Genomic DNA, 18,563 nt, shown 5'->3' on the forward strand with positions numbered 1-18,563 from the left:
CGCCGCTGACCGAGTGGGTATGCCACGGGGTAAGAGTTTTTATATCGTAACTACAGACTAGTATAAAAATCCTATATACACACTGTTGTTACTAAAATGGTCACTGAGTCTTACTGTAACTTATATAACATGGTGAAAGGTGTAGTATCACTAGAACTTGCACAAAAACTCATTATATAGAGAGCTTCACACAAAGCGTGTTTACAAACGGTCTTCTTCTTCTTCTTCCCAGAGAGAGAGAGAGAGAGAGAGAGAGAGAGAGAGATGGCCCTTGAACACTGGCTATCTCTCCCTATTTGAGATGTTTTATATTACATGTTTATTGCAATGTGGTTTTCTCTCTCTCTCTCTCTCTCTCTCTCTCTCTCTCTAAGATAAGGGTTAAAATTCAAGCTTCAGAACATGTCATATAACCTTGCAAGAGTGCCTGTCAGTTTGCATGAGAGTGATGCAATGGATGTTGAAGGGTCTAGTGATGCTGATGAGACGTCTCATAAGAGCTGTTGCTGCGGAAGTTTTCTGCACACTTGGGATTCTTCTTCTTCCTCTTCTTTCGTTCAGCAGGAAAAGATGATTAATGATTAAAACAGTTTCAGAGAAAATTCAAAGACTTCACTGTCAAAATCTAATCTAATCTGGGGAATAGTTCAGGCATTTGTCTCTCTCTCTCTCTCTCTCTCTCTCTCTCTCTCTCTCTCTCTCTCTCTCTCTCTCTCTCTCAACAAATGGAAGAGTGAGAAATCTTCGAAAAAGTCTCAAAATCTGGATTGTGAAAGAAGGTGAATCTTTATCATGTATCATATAGAAACTAAAAATGTCCTCATCATCTCCGCTTCCTTGTTAGGTATTGCCACTTTTATAATATGAAATGCATCTTTATTCAGTTTCCTTTATGCCTCAAAATCGAGGGGCAACGAAACAGTTGCCTCACAGGGTGGCACTCGGGAAGTCTTATCATGACCCTGCATGTCGAGTGCTTACTTCCCAACCGCTTCTTAATCATCAGGCCATGATAACACAACCGGCGACAAACACATTCCCCCCTCCCACCCCCCGCCCTATCTTTCAGTCATCCACTTGAGCTGTGGCCTTCAGAAAGAGAGGCAACGTCCTTGGAAAGCAAACTGAGTCACGCATCTGACTAATGTATCCTCATGAGGTCCGGGTATATAAAGAGCCAGGCTGCATAGGAGGAGAGCCAGTCGCGAGATGAAAATACAATTCGCTGTTTTCTCCTCCATCCTGACATGGGTGCACTTCGCCCATTGTCAGAGTGAGGTAGAAGTTCTCATTAAAGAAGTAAAACTATTTAAGACTGACGCATTGAAAGGTAATGTAGAGATTCATCCACTGTCAACATTTTTACAATATCTAATTTTTACAGGAATAGAAATCATGTGGATTTTTTAACCAATTCTGGAGTCACCCTCAGTGAGATCATTTCAATATTATTGTTTTACTTATTTATTTCATTGAGCTGTAAATCTTATCAACAGCCTCTCTGTTGCTGCCTTCCACAGTCTTGGCTGTGTCTTCTCTTGTTTGAGGCAATAATCATTCAAGTCCGCTTCCTTCCTTTTGATGCCATTTCTTTTTGTCAGGAGATTTGTCAGAAAGGCAAACGAGAGACTGAATGTTATCTGGTTGATGACAAGAACAACACCTTCCTCTGGACTTGGTCTTTTTCATTCCCTCTGCTTTTCCATCGTCCCTGTCTTCCCTGCCCCCACCCCGCCCCCAGTTGATGTGGGAGGGAGTAATCCTGCTTGAAGGCTGGGTTTCCCCACTCGATATACTGGCTCTACCATGTGGCCTGCTTGACTGCAGGAATTTGTCTAAACTGCTTTATGGTAACTTCAAGTTTGTTCTTGTTATAAACTCTCCTTTAGATCCACTGTTCTTATATTCATCGTTCATCTTTGGTATTATATCGATTTTTATTTTATTTTATAGTAGATAGGATTTTTTGGTTTTCATTCACCAAGGGAATATCACACTCACCATATCATATTTCCAGGAAATTCTCTTCCAACTCATTATTTCAAGTCTTTCTTTACTCCAGAGCAGACGACTTTATATTTGATGACCTCCAGGAGACAATGTGTGTGACGCAAGCAGACTGTCACCAAAGCAGCTTTCGTTATTTCTGGAGGTCTTAATACTGATCATAGCAGGTCAGCCCTAGAATTATAATGTCCCTTTCTGATTGTCACCAGCTGAAGAATGAGCTCACTCTTATTCTAGCAATGAACTGCACTGAGTGATCACAGATGTTACCCAGCCTCTGGGGAAGGGCCTGAGAATGGCTTTGTCAGAAGAACTGAGCTCCAGGGAAGCTCAATCCTATTGGATGAGCCCATCTTGCCACACGAGGTTTCCCTTTTGACAACTGTGTAATTTTCCTCTAGGACTCTGTACGTGCTACTTACTTTACAGGGCAGCTAAGTTCTCATTCCAGTGAGAGGCTACATTGTCACATATAATAAACTCGTATCAGAAGCACTGAAGTGTTCACACTGTAGACGTTATTCACATTATTCTTATTGATGCAGATTGTCACAAGTTTCAAAGGATCTGTAATGATACTTTCAAGCAACAGGTAACATTGCCTTCATTTTGCTGATATGAATTGATGTTTATGGGTATATGTTTATTTATCAGTTAAGAACTCTAACTGTTATTTTATCAACTAGTTTTCTCTTGAGATCACATACGTATGAAGAAATGTCTTGTACAGAAGCTAGCCTTGCAGATGAATGGCATTTCAGGCTTAGTCTGTGTGAACAATGATTTCTTACTTATTTCAAATCAAGTCATCGAAATGAAACCAACTCACTTCTTCCAATTTCTTTTTAGAAATGAAAGACCTTCAGCAGAAGCAAAATGAGGGTAAGTAAGGCAGAAATTCACTCCCCAGTTGACATAGCAGTGACACCACTTATTGTTATTTACAGATTATAGATTATTGAGTTTTACCTCCCACATAACACTTGATAAATATTTCTTACCTTCCACAAAATGTATGTTGGTCTTAGTTTTGGAGATAAGTGTTTCCATGTGGCTCTTTTTCACTTATCTGTCTTCACTGAAAGGTTTTACCAGTTGATCTCTACTCTCCTTTCAGGATACGAGGACCTTCGGCAGAGGCAAAATGAAATTTTGAATAAGCTTAATGGTAAGTAAGGCAGAAATTCACTCCCCAGTTGACATGGCAGTGACACCACTTATTGTTATTTACAGATTATAGATTATTGAGTTTTACCTCCCACATAACACTTGATAAATATTTCTTACCTTCCACGAAACGTATGTTGGTCTTAGTTTTGGAGATGAGTGCTACAGTGTGGCTCTTTTTCACTTATCTGTCTTTATTGAAAGGCTTTACCAGTTGATCTCTACTCTCCTTTCAGGATACGAGGACCTTCGGCGGAAGCAAAACTACATGCTGGAGAAGCTGACAGGTAAGGGAGGCATTCGCTTTAAGATAATTGAATTCTACCTACTGTCTAACACATCCTTAATGTTTCTTCTTCTCTTCAAGTGAGAGGAAATTTTCTTCATTGAAGAAAGCAATATTAATGTTCTTTTTGGCTTATCTTGCATCATTAAAGATGATCAACCAGTTGGTCTCTGCTCTCCTCTCAGGATATGAGGAACTTTTGCAGAAGATTCCAGGTAGGTCTCAGGGTTTGAATTCTGTGTGAAAGGACCTGAAAATCCCTGAGAAATGAAGCCTCTTGACATTCACCTTCTTGCACAGGAGTGTAACAACTCCCTGGGAATAACTGTGCACTGCAAACATTATCATTTTTCATCAGTCATATTATATTAGTCTCTTAGAGTAGAAGATATTCATCGATCAAGGACACAACAGAACTGTCACTTGTCATCCACAGTATGTAGAAGCTTGGGTGAAGAAACAGAAATAGTGAATGAATCAGGGCTCGTTATTTCTTTCTTCGACATTTTGGAGCCAATGAATGCAGAACCCTAAAAAACTTTGATAGGACACAACCCACATATTTCTTTTGTGTGTTCAAGACTCTTGATTCAAAGATCTGCCGGGGAACACAAACTTATCCCCATCGCCATAATCTTAAGGAATGTCTCGTCAAGAAATAATCAGCTGCATTAGCAAAGTCCATCTGATCCTTTTTAATTTTGTTTTCCGAGCTAAATGCAAGTTTCTGTGTTTGTGGCCTTGTCCACCTGTGCAGTCCCCCCACGCAAAACTTCACCTTTAAGGGAACTGATGCTGGAAATAAAATCACTGACATGTATGCATATTTTGTGGTTCCGATCAATGAATTCGGTGTTTTTGACACGTTACTTTCTATTTTCAGAAATGGAGAAGAAGTTTGATCGTGTTGAAAACAATCTTCAAGGTATTTTGTGGCAAGTTTTATATTCTACTCAACAATTATAATAGAGAATCATTTTCTAATTTACATCATTTGAGTTTATAATCATGATGATGAATTGACAATGACACAACTGATCTCATCATCCAGCTTTCTAGTGGAATCATGCAATAACTTTGCTTCCAAATTCATCTGCATTGAAAATTCTTGACAGAAGTCAAACTTTACAAGTCGTTGCCTTTGTTTCCCTCAGGTGCAGTGAACAACAGCCAGGACTCTCTGCAAAGTAAGTACATTTATTCATCTTGTATTCAGGCAAGGTCACATAAAGACATCCGTACAGACAACAAGAAGATTCTCTTGGGAATTGCTAGACCCTCTCAAGACACTGCTGCCAATATTTCCTCTTTGCTTGTCATTCCTTTTGGAGATGTCAATTTTAGTGGTTTATTCTTCCCTAAAACTTTTGTGTACTCATGTGCATTTGCAAAGGAGTGAGAAAGAAAGAAAGCTTGTCATTTCTTGGAAAGGGTGTCTTCAGTATTAGAATTCATGTGAGGATGACTGCCAGGTGACAGGATAATAAGATTCTGTTGAAATATATAGAGAAGCCTGTGACCCTGAACCTTGTGGAGACAGAGATGACCCTTCTATCCCTCCACTCAAATTCTATCTAATCTAATCAGAGGAAGTAGATTTTCTATTTAGCCTTCATATTTCATGAGTCTAAGTCAGCCTGATGACTGAAGCATCTTCTAAAGGAGATTCTTTTTCTCTTTCCAGATATTTGGGAAAAACTGGAGAAATTGGAAGGTAACTGCAAAGCTTCTTCAGTGTCCCTCTCTCGTTTCTGAAAGTTCAGTTCTGTCAGTTGTGGAAAACAGTTCTCAGTGTTAACGCCAAGTCTTTGGCATTTTCGCGGCTAATAGATAATAGTCAACGTTGTTTAGTGATCCTGAATGATAAAGATGAAAACCAGGCCTCTTGCAAAGAAGGTTTATCAAAATCTCAGGGCAGGAGAATTTATGAGCATGACAATTATGACTGGCTTCAGACGAAAGGGTGTCATGATCTTAACAGATACTCTGCCATCTGTTATCAGGCTCTGTTCTTTTCCTTTCAGGATAATTTGTACTTGCTGAAAAATTTTATGTCATCATATTGGTGTGGAAAATATTATGTCATCATATTATATGGATATATATATATATATATATATATATATATATATATATATATATATATATATATATATATATATATATATATATATATATATATGTGTGTGTGTGTGTGTGTGTGTGTGTATCTGTCTATCTATCTATATATCTATCTGTCTATATATATATATATATATATATATATATATATATATATATATATATATATATATATATATATATATATATATATATATTATTATTATGATTAGCAAGAATTCGCTAGCAAAATGCCTCCCCACCTTCTTTTTGTTGTTGTTGGTTGTTCTGTTGTTTTTATGTACTGCCAGCCGCCCGATCGATAGACCATCTGTCTATCGAATTAGCACGGTCAGAACAAGGGTTTAAAAGATTAAAAGCCACTCCTTTTCAAACAATCTTGCTTCAGGGCAAAGGTGATCTCTCTGGTGAACTTCTTACAGGCATATTTCCCCTGCGGACGTCAGCTGGAGGGTGATTTCAACATCCCCATGTTGGAGGTGCCCCAGCCCCATAGAAGGAGATAAAAGGAGAGGACACAAGGTCTCGCCCTCAGACACGCGGCGTGGAAGTCAGGGAGAAGCAGGACCCAGCTACCTGCCCTTGGTAGTGTCCTTAGCCAACCACGTGGCCCTTTTCCAAGTATACGTTCTCGTGCCCTTCGACGGCAAGCCACGTGCGCGCTTTACCATTTACCGGCCGGATGCCCCCTCAAGAATCGCCCGGCCCTTCGTGAAATTCCCACGCGTCGCCCTGCTTCGAGAAGTCCCCATCGCCGTGCCCTTGCATTCTAACACGTGGAAGAAATAGCCCTTGGAAATCGCAAGTCATCCACGGACCACATTTCTACGTTGGAAACACACCTGTCTTACGGTAATGTGCTATGGAAAACCACCATTCAGTCACGCTTTGTCCTTGTAACATGTATTTGAATTGAGCGCCATTAATCAAAGACTCCCTTGTCTAATGTCCGTGCGCCTCTTGCATCGGCAGTATTAAGTCTTTATTCCTTTGGCACCCTCAGTGCAGCTCCGAATTCATCATTCTTTGTCTATTTCATTACTGGCGTATAATGTGCATATCTCTCATTTCAGAGGGACCCTATTTCGTGGAAGCTTCTCGGACTGTGGCTGGAATTCCCCAGTTTCATTCAATCTACTTGAGTTCCTCTTTCCCGTACTAATGTCATTTATGTAAATACACTCCTTTAAATGTGCCCACGTGTTTTACGTAATATTTCCCTCAGTAACAAGAGCCCTATGCTCATATGAAAATCTCCTTTGTTTTCCTCTTTTTTTTACGTTTTCCCGTACCCACGAAGTCAGAATCACAAGGCTAAATTACCTTAAATTGTTGCTACCTGTCTCACAGAGCATATTTCAAACTAAAACCACGGAAAAAGGTAAAAATGGCGACCTGGCCATAGATCTTGTTTTGCAGTTGCAGTTCCCCTGGCGTTGCTTTATTGCATTTGCAACTTGCCAGATCAGCTATCAGCAAAGCTAAGCTGGGTACGAGACAATTACGAACCTTATGTGTAAAACCAGCACACAGATCCAGAAAATTCCACGTAAGTAATGTGTTTATCTTAGCAAAACCTTTTTATAATCGTGACTGTTCCTAGGAATTAGAAATAGGGACGCAGGTATTCACTGAGAGAAAAGAACCGCCGTATTAGATTCGTTAATGCATGCCTTTCAGGATAGGTAGTTAGGAAATAACCAGTGCTAACCATCCTTTGCTTCGAGGAACAGTGCGAAATTCCTCTGTGTTAAAATCTTTGCCATATCTTTTGCTTCGAGGAATAGTGCGAAAGAAATTCCTCTGTGATAACTTTTACTTAGCATTTCAATTAGCGAACTGTTATTTAGGCGCAAATAAAATTCCCACGGACACGACGAAGTCAGGCATTGACAATTCTCTCAGTGTAGTTAGAATTCGAGTTAGGTGTTAGGAAAGCGAAACTTAAACTCCGCTTATAGGAAAAATTACTAGGCCGTTGTATTGTTATCCTCTCAGACGACTGGGAAATTCCCCGGAATCCCAGACGGTGTATAAATATACGGATTCATTCACACAGAATCTAAAAATAACTCCGGTGTTGGCCAGACAACCTGCACCCCACCCCCACCCCGCCCATGCCCACGTGTGTAGCATTTTTTTCTCTCCCCATTCATTTCCCAGCGAACATTTTTCTTTTGGGTTTCCCGTTAGTAATTTCTAAGTCCTAAAGGGACGAATCGTATTTCAAGTCCTAAGTGACTCCTAAAATTCTACGTCCGCACGTGGCGAGAATTTCTCCAAATTCCAGTCCTCAGAGACTCCTACTAAAATTCTACGTCGCACGTTGCGAGAATTTCTCCAAATTCCAGTCCTCAGAGACTCCTAAAATTCTACGTCGCAGACGTGGCGAGAATTTCTCCAAATTCCAGTCCTCAGAGACTCCTAAAATTCTACGTCGCACGTGGCGAGAATTTCCCCAAATTCCAGTCCTCAGAGACTCATACAAAAATTCTAACGTCGCATCGTGGCGAGAATTTCTCATTCCTCTTGGGAACCCAAAATTAAGTCCTTTGAGACATTATACAGTGTAGTTCACACACATCTAAGCCCTTACGGGACTGATCATTCTAGTTCATTAGAACAACTCCTTAACTTCACGCTACAGCCGGCCAAGTCCGAGCGTGACAAAATCCAACTACGTCTTCCAAGACACATTAAAAAAAAAAAAATTTTAACTTACTAATCACCTGTCTTATTCAGACAGATCCATTCTCCTGCAGTCTGAACAATTGAGCGTTTCAGATTCCTGCAATTGAGTCTTTTCAGACAACCTGAGTCTTTTCAGACATATCTTTTCCCATTATTCCAAGATGGCTAATACCAGAACCCAACAAAACGAGGATTTCAAATTCTACATGTCCGCTGGGAAGGACATGGGACTATCGGGACAAGATCTGAGAGCATGGGTTCAAGAGCGAGTGGACGATGCCAAGGCGGAGAGAGCAAGAGAACGTGAGGAGAGAGAGAGAGACAGAATTGCCCAAGAGCAGGAGAGAGAGAGAGAACACGCCCATGAGCTCCAGGTGCTAGAACGACAGCACGCCACCCCCCCGCCCCCTGCCGTGGGAATGAGTGCCCTCAGCCAAGCTCACTCGTTCATGCCAAAATGGACAGAGTCCGAACCCGAAGTATGGCTTGAAAGGGCCGAACGAGTCCTGGAGTGCTGCGATCTCTCCCCCGCGGAACTCTCCCTTGTTCTCACTAAATTCCTGGGCGGAAAGGCCCTCGTTGCCTACCACGCCCTTCCCGCAGACGATCGGGGAAACTGGGAAGCCGGACGCCAAGCAGTTACGAAGGCGTACGAGATTACCCCCGAGCGGTGGAGGAGACATTGGAGAGAGCAGCCCAGAGAAGCAGGCCAGACTTGGTCCGATTGGGTGTACCATTCGGAGCGGGCGTTGACAAAATGGCTCGATTCCGAAGGAGCCACTAACACCGCCGAGGTACTCAAGCGGTTTAAATTCGAGCATTTCCTGCGCTACGCCCCTCCTGCCCTCGCCACCCATATAGTGGAAAAAGCCCCAGCAACACTCACCGAGTGTTGCCGAATAGCAGATATGTGGAAACTCACCACCCTCAAGAAGGATCCATGGGGCGGAAAATAAATCCCCGTCCCTCCTCGGAGGTTCAAATTCCCACAAAAATGGGAACTCGGGCAAGCCCCTAACTTGCCATTATTGCAAGAAAACGGGGCATTCCTCCGAACAGTGCTGGAACAAGAAACCGGCTCCTCTCTCCCGGAAAACCGACAAATAACTCGCCTGCGCCCTCCACAGGGGCAGCGCGAAAGACTTTAGCCAGACCTTTTGCACGGCGTGCAAGGTCTATGGCCATTCTCCCGCATGGGCGAAATGCCCACGCAATAATAAATCAAATACTCCCACCGTCGCCTTGGCTGTCACAGATCCCAAGTCATTAGGCCCTCCCGCCGAAGGGCCTGTATACGTGGCCCCTCCACGAGGTAGCCAGCCCGCGCCCAGTCTCTGCTTTCGAGGACTCGGGCGCACAAATCTCCCTCATCTGAAGGGACAGAGTTCCCCTACGGAGCTATCGTCAATAGACGAAAACTCGTCACGATCGAGGAATATATCAATTTAAAATGATACTCCCTACGGTCCAATTGAGAGTCTCAAGACCTCACCAATCCAAAATTTGCAATCTTGCAGTAGCAAGCCATCTCCCCGGAGGCTATGACGTCATCCTGGGACAGGACTTTCAGTCCCTGCCGAAATCACGACAATCTAGGGGTCCAATTCCCGAATCATTCCCGCGAGGCGCGAGTAATTCTCCCCGCTTCTCCTCAGCCAAGACTGGCGCCCCTGGGTACCAGGAGGACGTGCGGTCCCCACCAGTGCCACCTGAGTACGATGTACAGTGGCCCCCTCGATCGGTTCCCGATCCAATGCCAGTGCCCGGCCCTGCCTCAGTGCCAGTGCCAGGGCCCCAATCAGATCTCCCTTCAGGAGATGCCAAATTCTTGCCGGTGCCTCTTGCATGCCCCAAGCAGGGCCACGCTTCGTCCGTCCTGACCGACGAGCCCAAGAAACCTCTGATAGCGCCTGACTCTGCCCTAGTGCCAGCGCCAGAGCGCTACGCCGATCTCCATTCACGGGATCCAACTCAGGACCCCTCTCTTCCCCGGCCTGGCACCGCTACCAGCGTCGGTCAGAGAGACGGTTCCTCCGACCACCGCGGAAGCTCACCTGCAGGTGCGGCCTCGCAACCCGTGCCTGAGCTGGTCAGCGTTACCTGCGAGCCGCCACGCCACCCCGACCGCCTTCTCTCTGCCTCAGCCCGTCGCCAACGTAATTGCAAGTCAGGATTCTGCCATATCTCACTTGGCCGATGAACTACAAGAGCCGCGACGGATCATGGTAGAACCCGCACGGAACACTCCTCGTCAGCTGTCGCATCAGCAGGCCCAGGTGGTACTCCGTGCCGCCCTCCGGTCGCGCCCCTCCACTTCCCCCAGCCGAGGACGACTGTCCCATTAAGAAAGACTCGAGGCGAAATTACCACGGGCGTGGGACATTCCAGTAATTTACAAAGAGCTCTAGAGCTCCCCTGGCACCTGTGCCACCATTTCATTTTTCGAAGGTCTTGGCACCCCTAATCCAGAAGGGGATGTCAGACCCTCCTCTATCTTCTTCCGTTCCTCAGGAACTGCTATCTCTTACCATCCTCTACTAATCTTCCCTTAAATTATCCCCACAAGAGGCAATTAAATACTGGATACCATTCCCCACACAATGTATAAATCATTAAGAATAACAGAGTGAGAAGCGGCACGCCCTTGCGCCCATACCTTGGCACCGGGCGTGCGTGTCAGCCCTCCTGAAGGAGTCGCGCCGGGTGCACTTTCCTCGCCCTGGGACTGAAGTGATAGTCCGGGCCGTAATTTATAGGCGTAGGACGATAAATTCCCGCCTAACACAATAAAACCCTCACTCTTTTTCCCTTAGCTCTTCTGCCAATATCATTTACTTTCTTTTAGTCATTTAGTTATCTTTATTTTAATGAATCCCGAGTCATAGACTCTTGCCCTTGTGATTTAAATGCCCCTTTCGTAAGCTCTGAGGGACGTGTCCCGCCTTTCATATGCGGTCAAGTTTTCATTCGTAACGTCTTGGTAATTTTCCTTTTGTTATTATTATCCCTTTTCCCCCTTCCATTCCTTCCAAGATCTCTGTTTGTCCTAAGACCCCACATCTTTTGTCTGCTTGCCCCGTCATAACATGGAGTACTCGAGTGGGCAGTGGACGCATAAAATTAGCGTAGTTTAAGGTTAGCGAATTAACGCTCGCGAATACTCTCGCCCGCATACGACTGTCAAATTCCCGGTGTGTGGGTCGTCCCTCAGCTCGCGTTGAACGATAGCTGAGCAAAGCACGTTAAAACGAAGATAAATTATCAATGCGAATATGTATAGTCATTACAGTATCGCGTAAAAGGGGATGTCATTTACAAAAATAAAGGCTGTTTTTCATTTACACAGCCTCTTCAAGGCAGATTGTACTAACCGCATGCATTTTATCTAAAATTAAGTAACCGTGTATTTTAATTCTTGAACAATAACCTTTCTTTTCATTTGTTGGCCATAGCCTCATATACGTGGTCCTATAATCTTAATTAATTCACAATTGTTCGAGTCACTTTATAAAGTTACCAGTGGGTAACCAAATCTAAAGTAATTATTCTTTTGCAAGTGTTTAAATCACTTTGCGTTCTGTTAACGAAAATTGTCCCAATGCGTTATTAAAAGTAATGTCACAGCTTCATAAAACCCTTAGTAGTAAAGTTCATTGCAATGCAGAATGTAGAGTAACGTAAAGCATTTGCCGCTCATTCTTGAATATCGATGTACACACCCGAAGGAGGTATGTACATCATCTTGTATGGGGAGGTATTATGATTAGCAAGAATTCGCTAGCAAAATGCCTCCCCCCCCTTCTTTTGTTGTTGTTGGTTGTTCTGTTGTTTTTATGTACTGCCAGCCGCCCGATCGATAGACCATCTGTCTATCGAATTAGCACGGTCAGAACAAGGGTTTAAAAGATTAAAAGCCGCTCCTTTTCAAACAATCTTGCTTCAGGGCAAAGGTGATCTCTCTGGTGAACTTCTTACAGGCATATTTCCCCTGCGGACGTCAGCTGGAGGGTGATTTCAACACCCCCATGTTGGAGGTGCCCCAGCCCCATAGAAGGAGATAAAAGGAGAGGACACAAGGTCTCGCCCTCAGACACGCGGCGTGGAAGTCAGGGAGAAGCAGGACCCAGCTACCTGCCCTTGGTAGTGTCCTTAGCCAACCACGTGGCCCTTTTCCAAGTATACGTTTTCGTGCCCTTCGACGGCAAGCCACGTGCGCGCTTTACCATTTACCTGCCGGATGCCCCCTCAAGAATCGCCCGGCCCTTCGTGAAATTCCCACATGTCGTCCTGCTTCGAGAAGTCCCCATCGCCGTGCCCTTGCATCCTAACACGTGGAAGAAATAGCCCTCGGAAATCGCAAGTCATCCACGGACCACATTTCTACGTTGGAAACACACCTGTCTTACGGTAATGTGCTATGGAAAACCACCATTCAGTCACGCTTTGCCCTTGTAACATGTATTTGAATTGAGCGCCATTAATCAAAGACTCCCTTGTCTAATGTCCGTGCGCCTCTTGCATCGGCAGTATTAAGTCTTTATTCCTTTGGCACCCTCAGTGCAGCTTCGAATTCATCATTCTTTGTCTATTTCATTACTGGCGTATAATGTGCATATCTCTCATTTCAGAGGGACCCTATTTCGTGGAAGCTTCTCGGACTGTGGCTGGAATTCCCCAGTTTCATTCAATCTACTTGAGTTCCTCTTTCCCGTATTAATGTCATTTATGTAAATACACTCCTTTAAATGTGCCCACGTGTTTTACGTAATATTTCCCTCAGTAACAAGAGCCCTATGCTCATATGAAATTCTCCTTTGTTTTCCTCTTTTTTTACGTTTTCCCGTACCCACGAAGTCAGAATCACAAGGCTAAATTACCTTAAATTGTTGCTACCTGTCTCACAGAGCATATTTCAAACTAAAACCACGGAAAAACGTAAATATATATATATATATATATATATATATATATATGTGTGTGTGTGTGTGTGTGTGTGTCTATCTATCTATCTATCTATCTATATATATATATATATATATATATATATATATATATATATATATATATATATATATATATATATATGTGTGTGTGTGTGTGTGTCTATCTATCTATCTATCTATATATATATATATATATATATATATATATATATATATATATATATATATATATATATATATATATATATATATATATAACTCTTCATCTCGAGTACCTCCTATACATTCCAGAGATCTATCAGGAAGTAAAAGACTGCCTTGGAAGGGAGGACTTGGAATCCTTCAAAAACATATCATCAGCAGGTACATTTTTCATCTGGAAGAGATTTGACGCAATTCTTGGTCTATGATTCGCTGTTTTTGTAATATTTCTTTATGTCAGGATTAAAAAATAGATGATACTAAGTGTTATATTTGCTAATTTAGGACTATAGTACAGGACTTTGATATTACTTAAGCATATTCCATGTACAAGTATGAACAGTATTGGAAGCGCATAAGAGTTCCAGGTAGTGTTCATTGGATGATTTTTCCCTTCCAGGACAACAAGAACTGGAATCTTCCCTTCGACAGGAAATATCTGGAGTCATCTCTTTGTTAGAGACGGGAGGAATAGGTCAGTCCTAATTGTGTTCTAGACAAGGAAAAGACAGTTCTTGCAGATCAGTCTATTCTTCTTCAGGCGTGAATTGAATGACACTGAAATGTTTCTGTCCTGATCCACTAAACGAAGGAGTCCCTTTCTAGATAGTTTTGTCAGTCCTGTGAAAGGTCTGACTGACGTCGATGGGAGGAATTCCTTGTATAGGCCACTATCAGTCATGATGGCGCTTCTTTTACTCATCTTTCTATGTCAGTTTTATCTTGAGGAATATATGAAATGACTACTCTCTAACTGCAATATAACTCTTCCCACAGATGAGTGCTCAGAGGGAAGCCACAACTGCGGTGATCATGAAGCTTGCACCGACAAGTTTGTAAATTTCACCTGTTCCTGTCTACCCGGTTTTGCACGGAATGGTTCGCACTGTGAAGGTGGGAGATCAGTGCGCATTACTGTGTTCTTTTCTTCGTCTATTCTTCCACACTTTGCTCGCATGGCATTTCTTTCCTCACTGTCCTTTTTTTATGCATCTTTTCCACGAGTAAAGAATCACTCTAATCCCTTTGTTACCGTTGCAGTCAGGGGCTGCTAGGCTGTATGGCTAGGTTGCTTGTTGTGGAATGAACACACCGACATGGGAAATCAGGGCTCTTCTTCTGGCTGACATCCCACAATCAATATAAATGCCAAGAACAAAAGGGCAAAAGCTAACATAACAATGTAGTAAAAGAAGGACATTTAGAATCAATTTATCTGTTTCACAAGGAATATGAACATCGTTTTGAGAAACACTTGAAATCTATGTGAAACAAATACTGATATGGCAGGTGTGAAACTCTTGTATGTGTAGGTCGGAATTCTAGTGTTCAGGTTTTGTGAGGCGGCTTTGGACTGACTCGACGTCAACAGTCGCTCGCAAACAGAACTTCTTCTTTACTGTGCAGTCTTCAGATAGAGTGCTCACTCACTCCTTCATAATCAGAGAAGCAATGAGACACTTTCAGTGATGCAGCCATATATATTTAGTCAGATCTTATCATGGCTCTTTCTCCTTTCAAAGTTAACCCTTTCCCATTTGATGACCTTCCAGTAGGAAGAGGTAACTTTCTATAATAGGATCAAACAGATTGAATTCCAAGTCACTATTCCAACTGCCTTTCTTGTTTCAAGGAATATTTGTCCTTCTTTGACACAGAAATCTTATCTGATATTGTGATGGCTTTGGTTTTGCAATTATTTGTTATACATATTGAAAGGTCTAATTGTTTTTATCCAGCATGCTATCAATTCCAAGTCCTTATAATATATGGATTGAAAAAACTCTTAGCCTTCTTTGCCTCTCAAAATGACTTTCCTTGCCCTCCCTCAGAACAAAAGGGACCATTCCGCAATGCCTCTTCTCTCAAAACTGTCTTTACTCCCGAACAGACATCGACGAGTGCACCCAAGGGAAGGCGGAGTGCAGCCCCCAGGCAGCATGCAGGAACTCCGTCGGGAGTTACAGCTGCTCTTGCAACCCCTCTTTCGAGGGAGATGGACGAACCTGTTCTTGTCCTTCTGGTTTTGCACAGACTGGTTCAAATTGTGTTGGTAAGACAGATGGCTTAATCGGTTTTTTACACCCCATGTTATTTTATATTTTTACATATATTTTACTTTCTAAAAATGTTTTCATCATATTCAAATTTTCTTCCTTTTTCTTACAATTCTTTCATATAATTTTCTCCATACCAGTTATTTTCATTTAATCGTACTTATCATAGTATCACTTCCTAACGCATGGAAAAAGCCTGCCATTCCCTCACTCAGTTCTGGCTGTCTGAGTTTTTGGAAAGACATTCAGACGAACTGTGCCATCTCTCATTTTGGGTCTTTTCCTTTTGAAAGAACAATCATCCATTTCCTTTCCTGCTTGTCGATCCTTGTTTATTAAACTGACATGGATATATCTGCTGTCAATAAACCTTTCATAGAAAATGTCAAACTCTTTTTGAATGTTGATTCAGTAGAATCCAGAGTAATCCTTTCTCTCACCTGTCCTGTTCGAAGAACAAGTGTCACTCTTTGAAATAAAAAAAAAAAAACAATCCTTGTCTTTTCGTAAAATTGCTGCGGCTTTTAATGTAGTGTACTCGTATCTTTTTATGGGATGTGCACCTTTTCAACACTCTTAATGATCTAATTGAACTATTATTATACTTCAAGAACTATTTAAAGCTTTCCAGTCATGAAAATTCTCTTAGTCCACAGACATAGGTTTCTTTTCACTAAACTCATTATCCTGACGTTTGCCCGTTGAGAGTGTATTTGCAATGTATTTATTTCTGAGCTTTCTGTCACAGGTGTGGTGAAACTTTTGAAATTAACATTAATTTGATGACTTTTGTCACTTTCACTGAACTTTCCTTGACAAAGAATTTGTATCCACTTTGTTTCTGTGAAGGTATTTTTTAGAATTTCCTAAAGACAAACTGCAGTATTCTGTAAAACACACACACAAACACACTCACACAAACACACAAATTGTCTACGGATATATACATATATATATTAATCTCTTTTCTCCATAACTGACAGACATCGACGAGTGCGCCCAAGGGAAGGCGGAGTGCAGCCCCCAGGCAGCATGCAGGAACTCCGTCGGGAGTTACAGCTGCTCTTGCAACCCCCCTTTTGAGGGAGATGGACGAACCTGTTCTTGTCCTCCTGGTTTTGCACAGAATGGTTCACATTGTGATGGTAAGACAGACTGCTTAACCAGTTTCTTTCTCCCTATATGTTATGTTACTTTTACATATATCTTACCCTCCATGTGCCACTAGATAAGTTCATTTTTCTTTTGTATAACTTTCCCAGGCCAATGTTTTTTCCAGTGTTTAACCTCTGATGGATTTTGACACTAAGTTTTCCATGTCACATCACAGCCTGGTTCATGAAAAACCTCCTGTTCTTTTTTGCTGAGTTGCAGTTTTCAGAAGCTGTGAAGACAAGACAACTCCTTTGCCATAAAAGCAATCGAGTTTTAGGTATAAAATCAGATGAATTTTATCATCGCATTTTCGGTCTTTTGCTTTTGAAAAATCCATTGTTCTTCTCCTCTGCTTGTGGATCCTGAACTGACATGAATCCATCTGCTCCCAGAGAACGTTTCACGGAAAGTGTCAAATGACACCTTTGAAAGTTAGTAGTATTGTTTTGGGTTCACTTTTAGTCAGTTTCAAGAACCACAAGATGCTGTAAGTCGTGAATTTTCTTTTAGAGTCACAAACATGGGAACCATTTCTACAAAACTCAGTGCCCTTATGATGGCCGACGGAGAGCACATTTAAAATGCATTTATTTCATAGCTTCTTGCATCCATAGACAGAGATCAGGAAACTTTAGAGGTTCAGATTAATATGAGTATCTTAGGTCACATTTATTTCACATATGAGGTCATATCCACTTAGTTTCAAAGAGTGGTTCTTTGCAGACTTTCCTTGTGACAATTTGCACTGTGCCCTTTTTACATATATATATATATATATATATATATATATATATATATATATATATATATATATATATATATATATATATATGTATGTATGTGTGTGTGTGTGTGTGTGTGTGTGTGTGTGTATACATGTATATATGTATATACATGTATATATATATATATGTATATATATATATATATATATATATATATATATATATATATATATATATATATATATATATATATATATATATATTCTTAATTTTCCTCCATAACTGACAGACATCGACGAGTGCGCCCGAGGGAAGGTGGAGTGCAGCCCCCACGCAGCATGCAGGAACTCCGTCGGGAGGTACAGCTGCTCTTGCAACCCGCCTTTCGAGGGAGATGGACGAACCTGTTGTCCTCCTGGTTTTGCACAGAAAGGTTCACATTGTGATGGTAAGACACATTGCTTAATCGATTTTTTACTCCCCATCTTTTCTTATATTTTTACATATATTTTACTTTCTAAAAACTTTTTCATCATATTCAAATTTTCTTCCTTTTCCTTACAATTCTTTCATATGATTTTCTCCATACCAATTATTTTCATTTAACCATACATATAATATCACTTCCTAACGCATGGAAAAAGCCTGCCAATCCTTCCCTGAGTTGTGGCTGTCTGAGTTTTGGAAAGACATTCTGACGAACTGTGCCATCTCTCATTTTGGGTCTTTTCCTTTTGAAAGAACAATCATCCATTTCCTTCCCTGCTTATGGATCCTTGTTTATTAAACTGACATGGATATATCTACTGTCAGAAAACCTTTCATAGAAAATGTCCAATTCATTTCGAATGTTGATTCAGTAGAATCTAGAGTCGTCATTTCTCTCACCTGTCATTTTCGAATAACAAATGTCACTTTTTTAAATAAAAAAAAAAATTCCTTGCCTTTTCGTAAAATTGCTGTGGCTTTTAACGTAATATACTCGTATCTTTTTATGGGATGTGCACCTTTTGAACACTCTTAATGATCTCATTGATCAAGAACTATTTAAAGCTTTGCAGTCATGAAAATTCTCTTAGAGTTCACAAACATAGGTTTCTTTTCCACTAAACTCATTATCCTGACGTTTACCCATTGAGAGTGTATTTGCAATGTATTTATTTCTGAGCTTTCTGCCACAGGTGTGGTGAAACTTTTGAAATTAACATTA

General features: G+C 41.6%; 1 protein-coding gene across 16 annotated transcripts in view; it reads left to right on the top strand.

Moving 5' to 3' along the window:
* The first annotated feature begins 1,195 nt into the window (after window positions 1-1,195).
* The window catches only part of LOC136852265 (adhesion G protein-coupled receptor E1-like), a 43,036-nt gene continuing 25,668 nt past the window's right edge, over window positions 1,196-18,563 (top strand). For 6 of the 16 annotated variants that reach the window (XM_067126720.1, XM_067126726.1, XM_067126722.1 and 3 more), the window contains exons 1-13: window positions 1,205-1,330; window positions 2,857-2,889; window positions 3,125-3,175; window positions 3,411-3,461; window positions 4,344-4,385; window positions 4,615-4,647; window positions 5,145-5,174; window positions 13,507-13,578; window positions 13,817-13,891; window positions 14,194-14,310; window positions 15,308-15,469; window positions 16,457-16,618; window positions 17,643-17,801. In XM_067126720.1, the coding sequence (XP_066982821.1) occupies window positions 1,210-1,330; window positions 2,857-2,889; window positions 3,125-3,175; window positions 3,411-3,461; window positions 4,344-4,385; window positions 4,615-4,647; window positions 5,145-5,174; window positions 13,507-13,578; window positions 13,817-13,891; window positions 14,194-14,310; window positions 15,308-15,469; window positions 16,457-16,618; window positions 17,643-17,801 (1,108 nt within the window). In that variant the 5' untranslated portion in view covers window positions 1,205-1,209. Of the gene's footprint in view, window positions 1,331-2,856; window positions 2,890-3,124; window positions 3,176-3,410; window positions 3,462-4,343; window positions 4,386-4,614; window positions 4,648-5,144; window positions 5,175-13,506; window positions 13,579-13,816; window positions 13,892-14,193; window positions 14,311-15,307; window positions 15,470-16,456; window positions 16,619-17,642; window positions 17,802-18,563 lie in introns of all 16 variants that reach the window. The other 10 variants (XM_067126731.1, XM_067126733.1, XM_067126734.1 and 7 more) reach the window with 6 other exon arrangements.

The sequence above is a fragment of the Macrobrachium rosenbergii genome, chromosome 25, assembly GCF_040412425.1.
Source record: "Macrobrachium rosenbergii isolate ZJJX-2024 chromosome 25, ASM4041242v1, whole genome shotgun sequence".
In the NCBI taxonomy this organism is placed as follows: Eukaryota; Metazoa; Arthropoda; class Malacostraca; order Decapoda; family Palaemonidae; genus Macrobrachium; species Macrobrachium rosenbergii.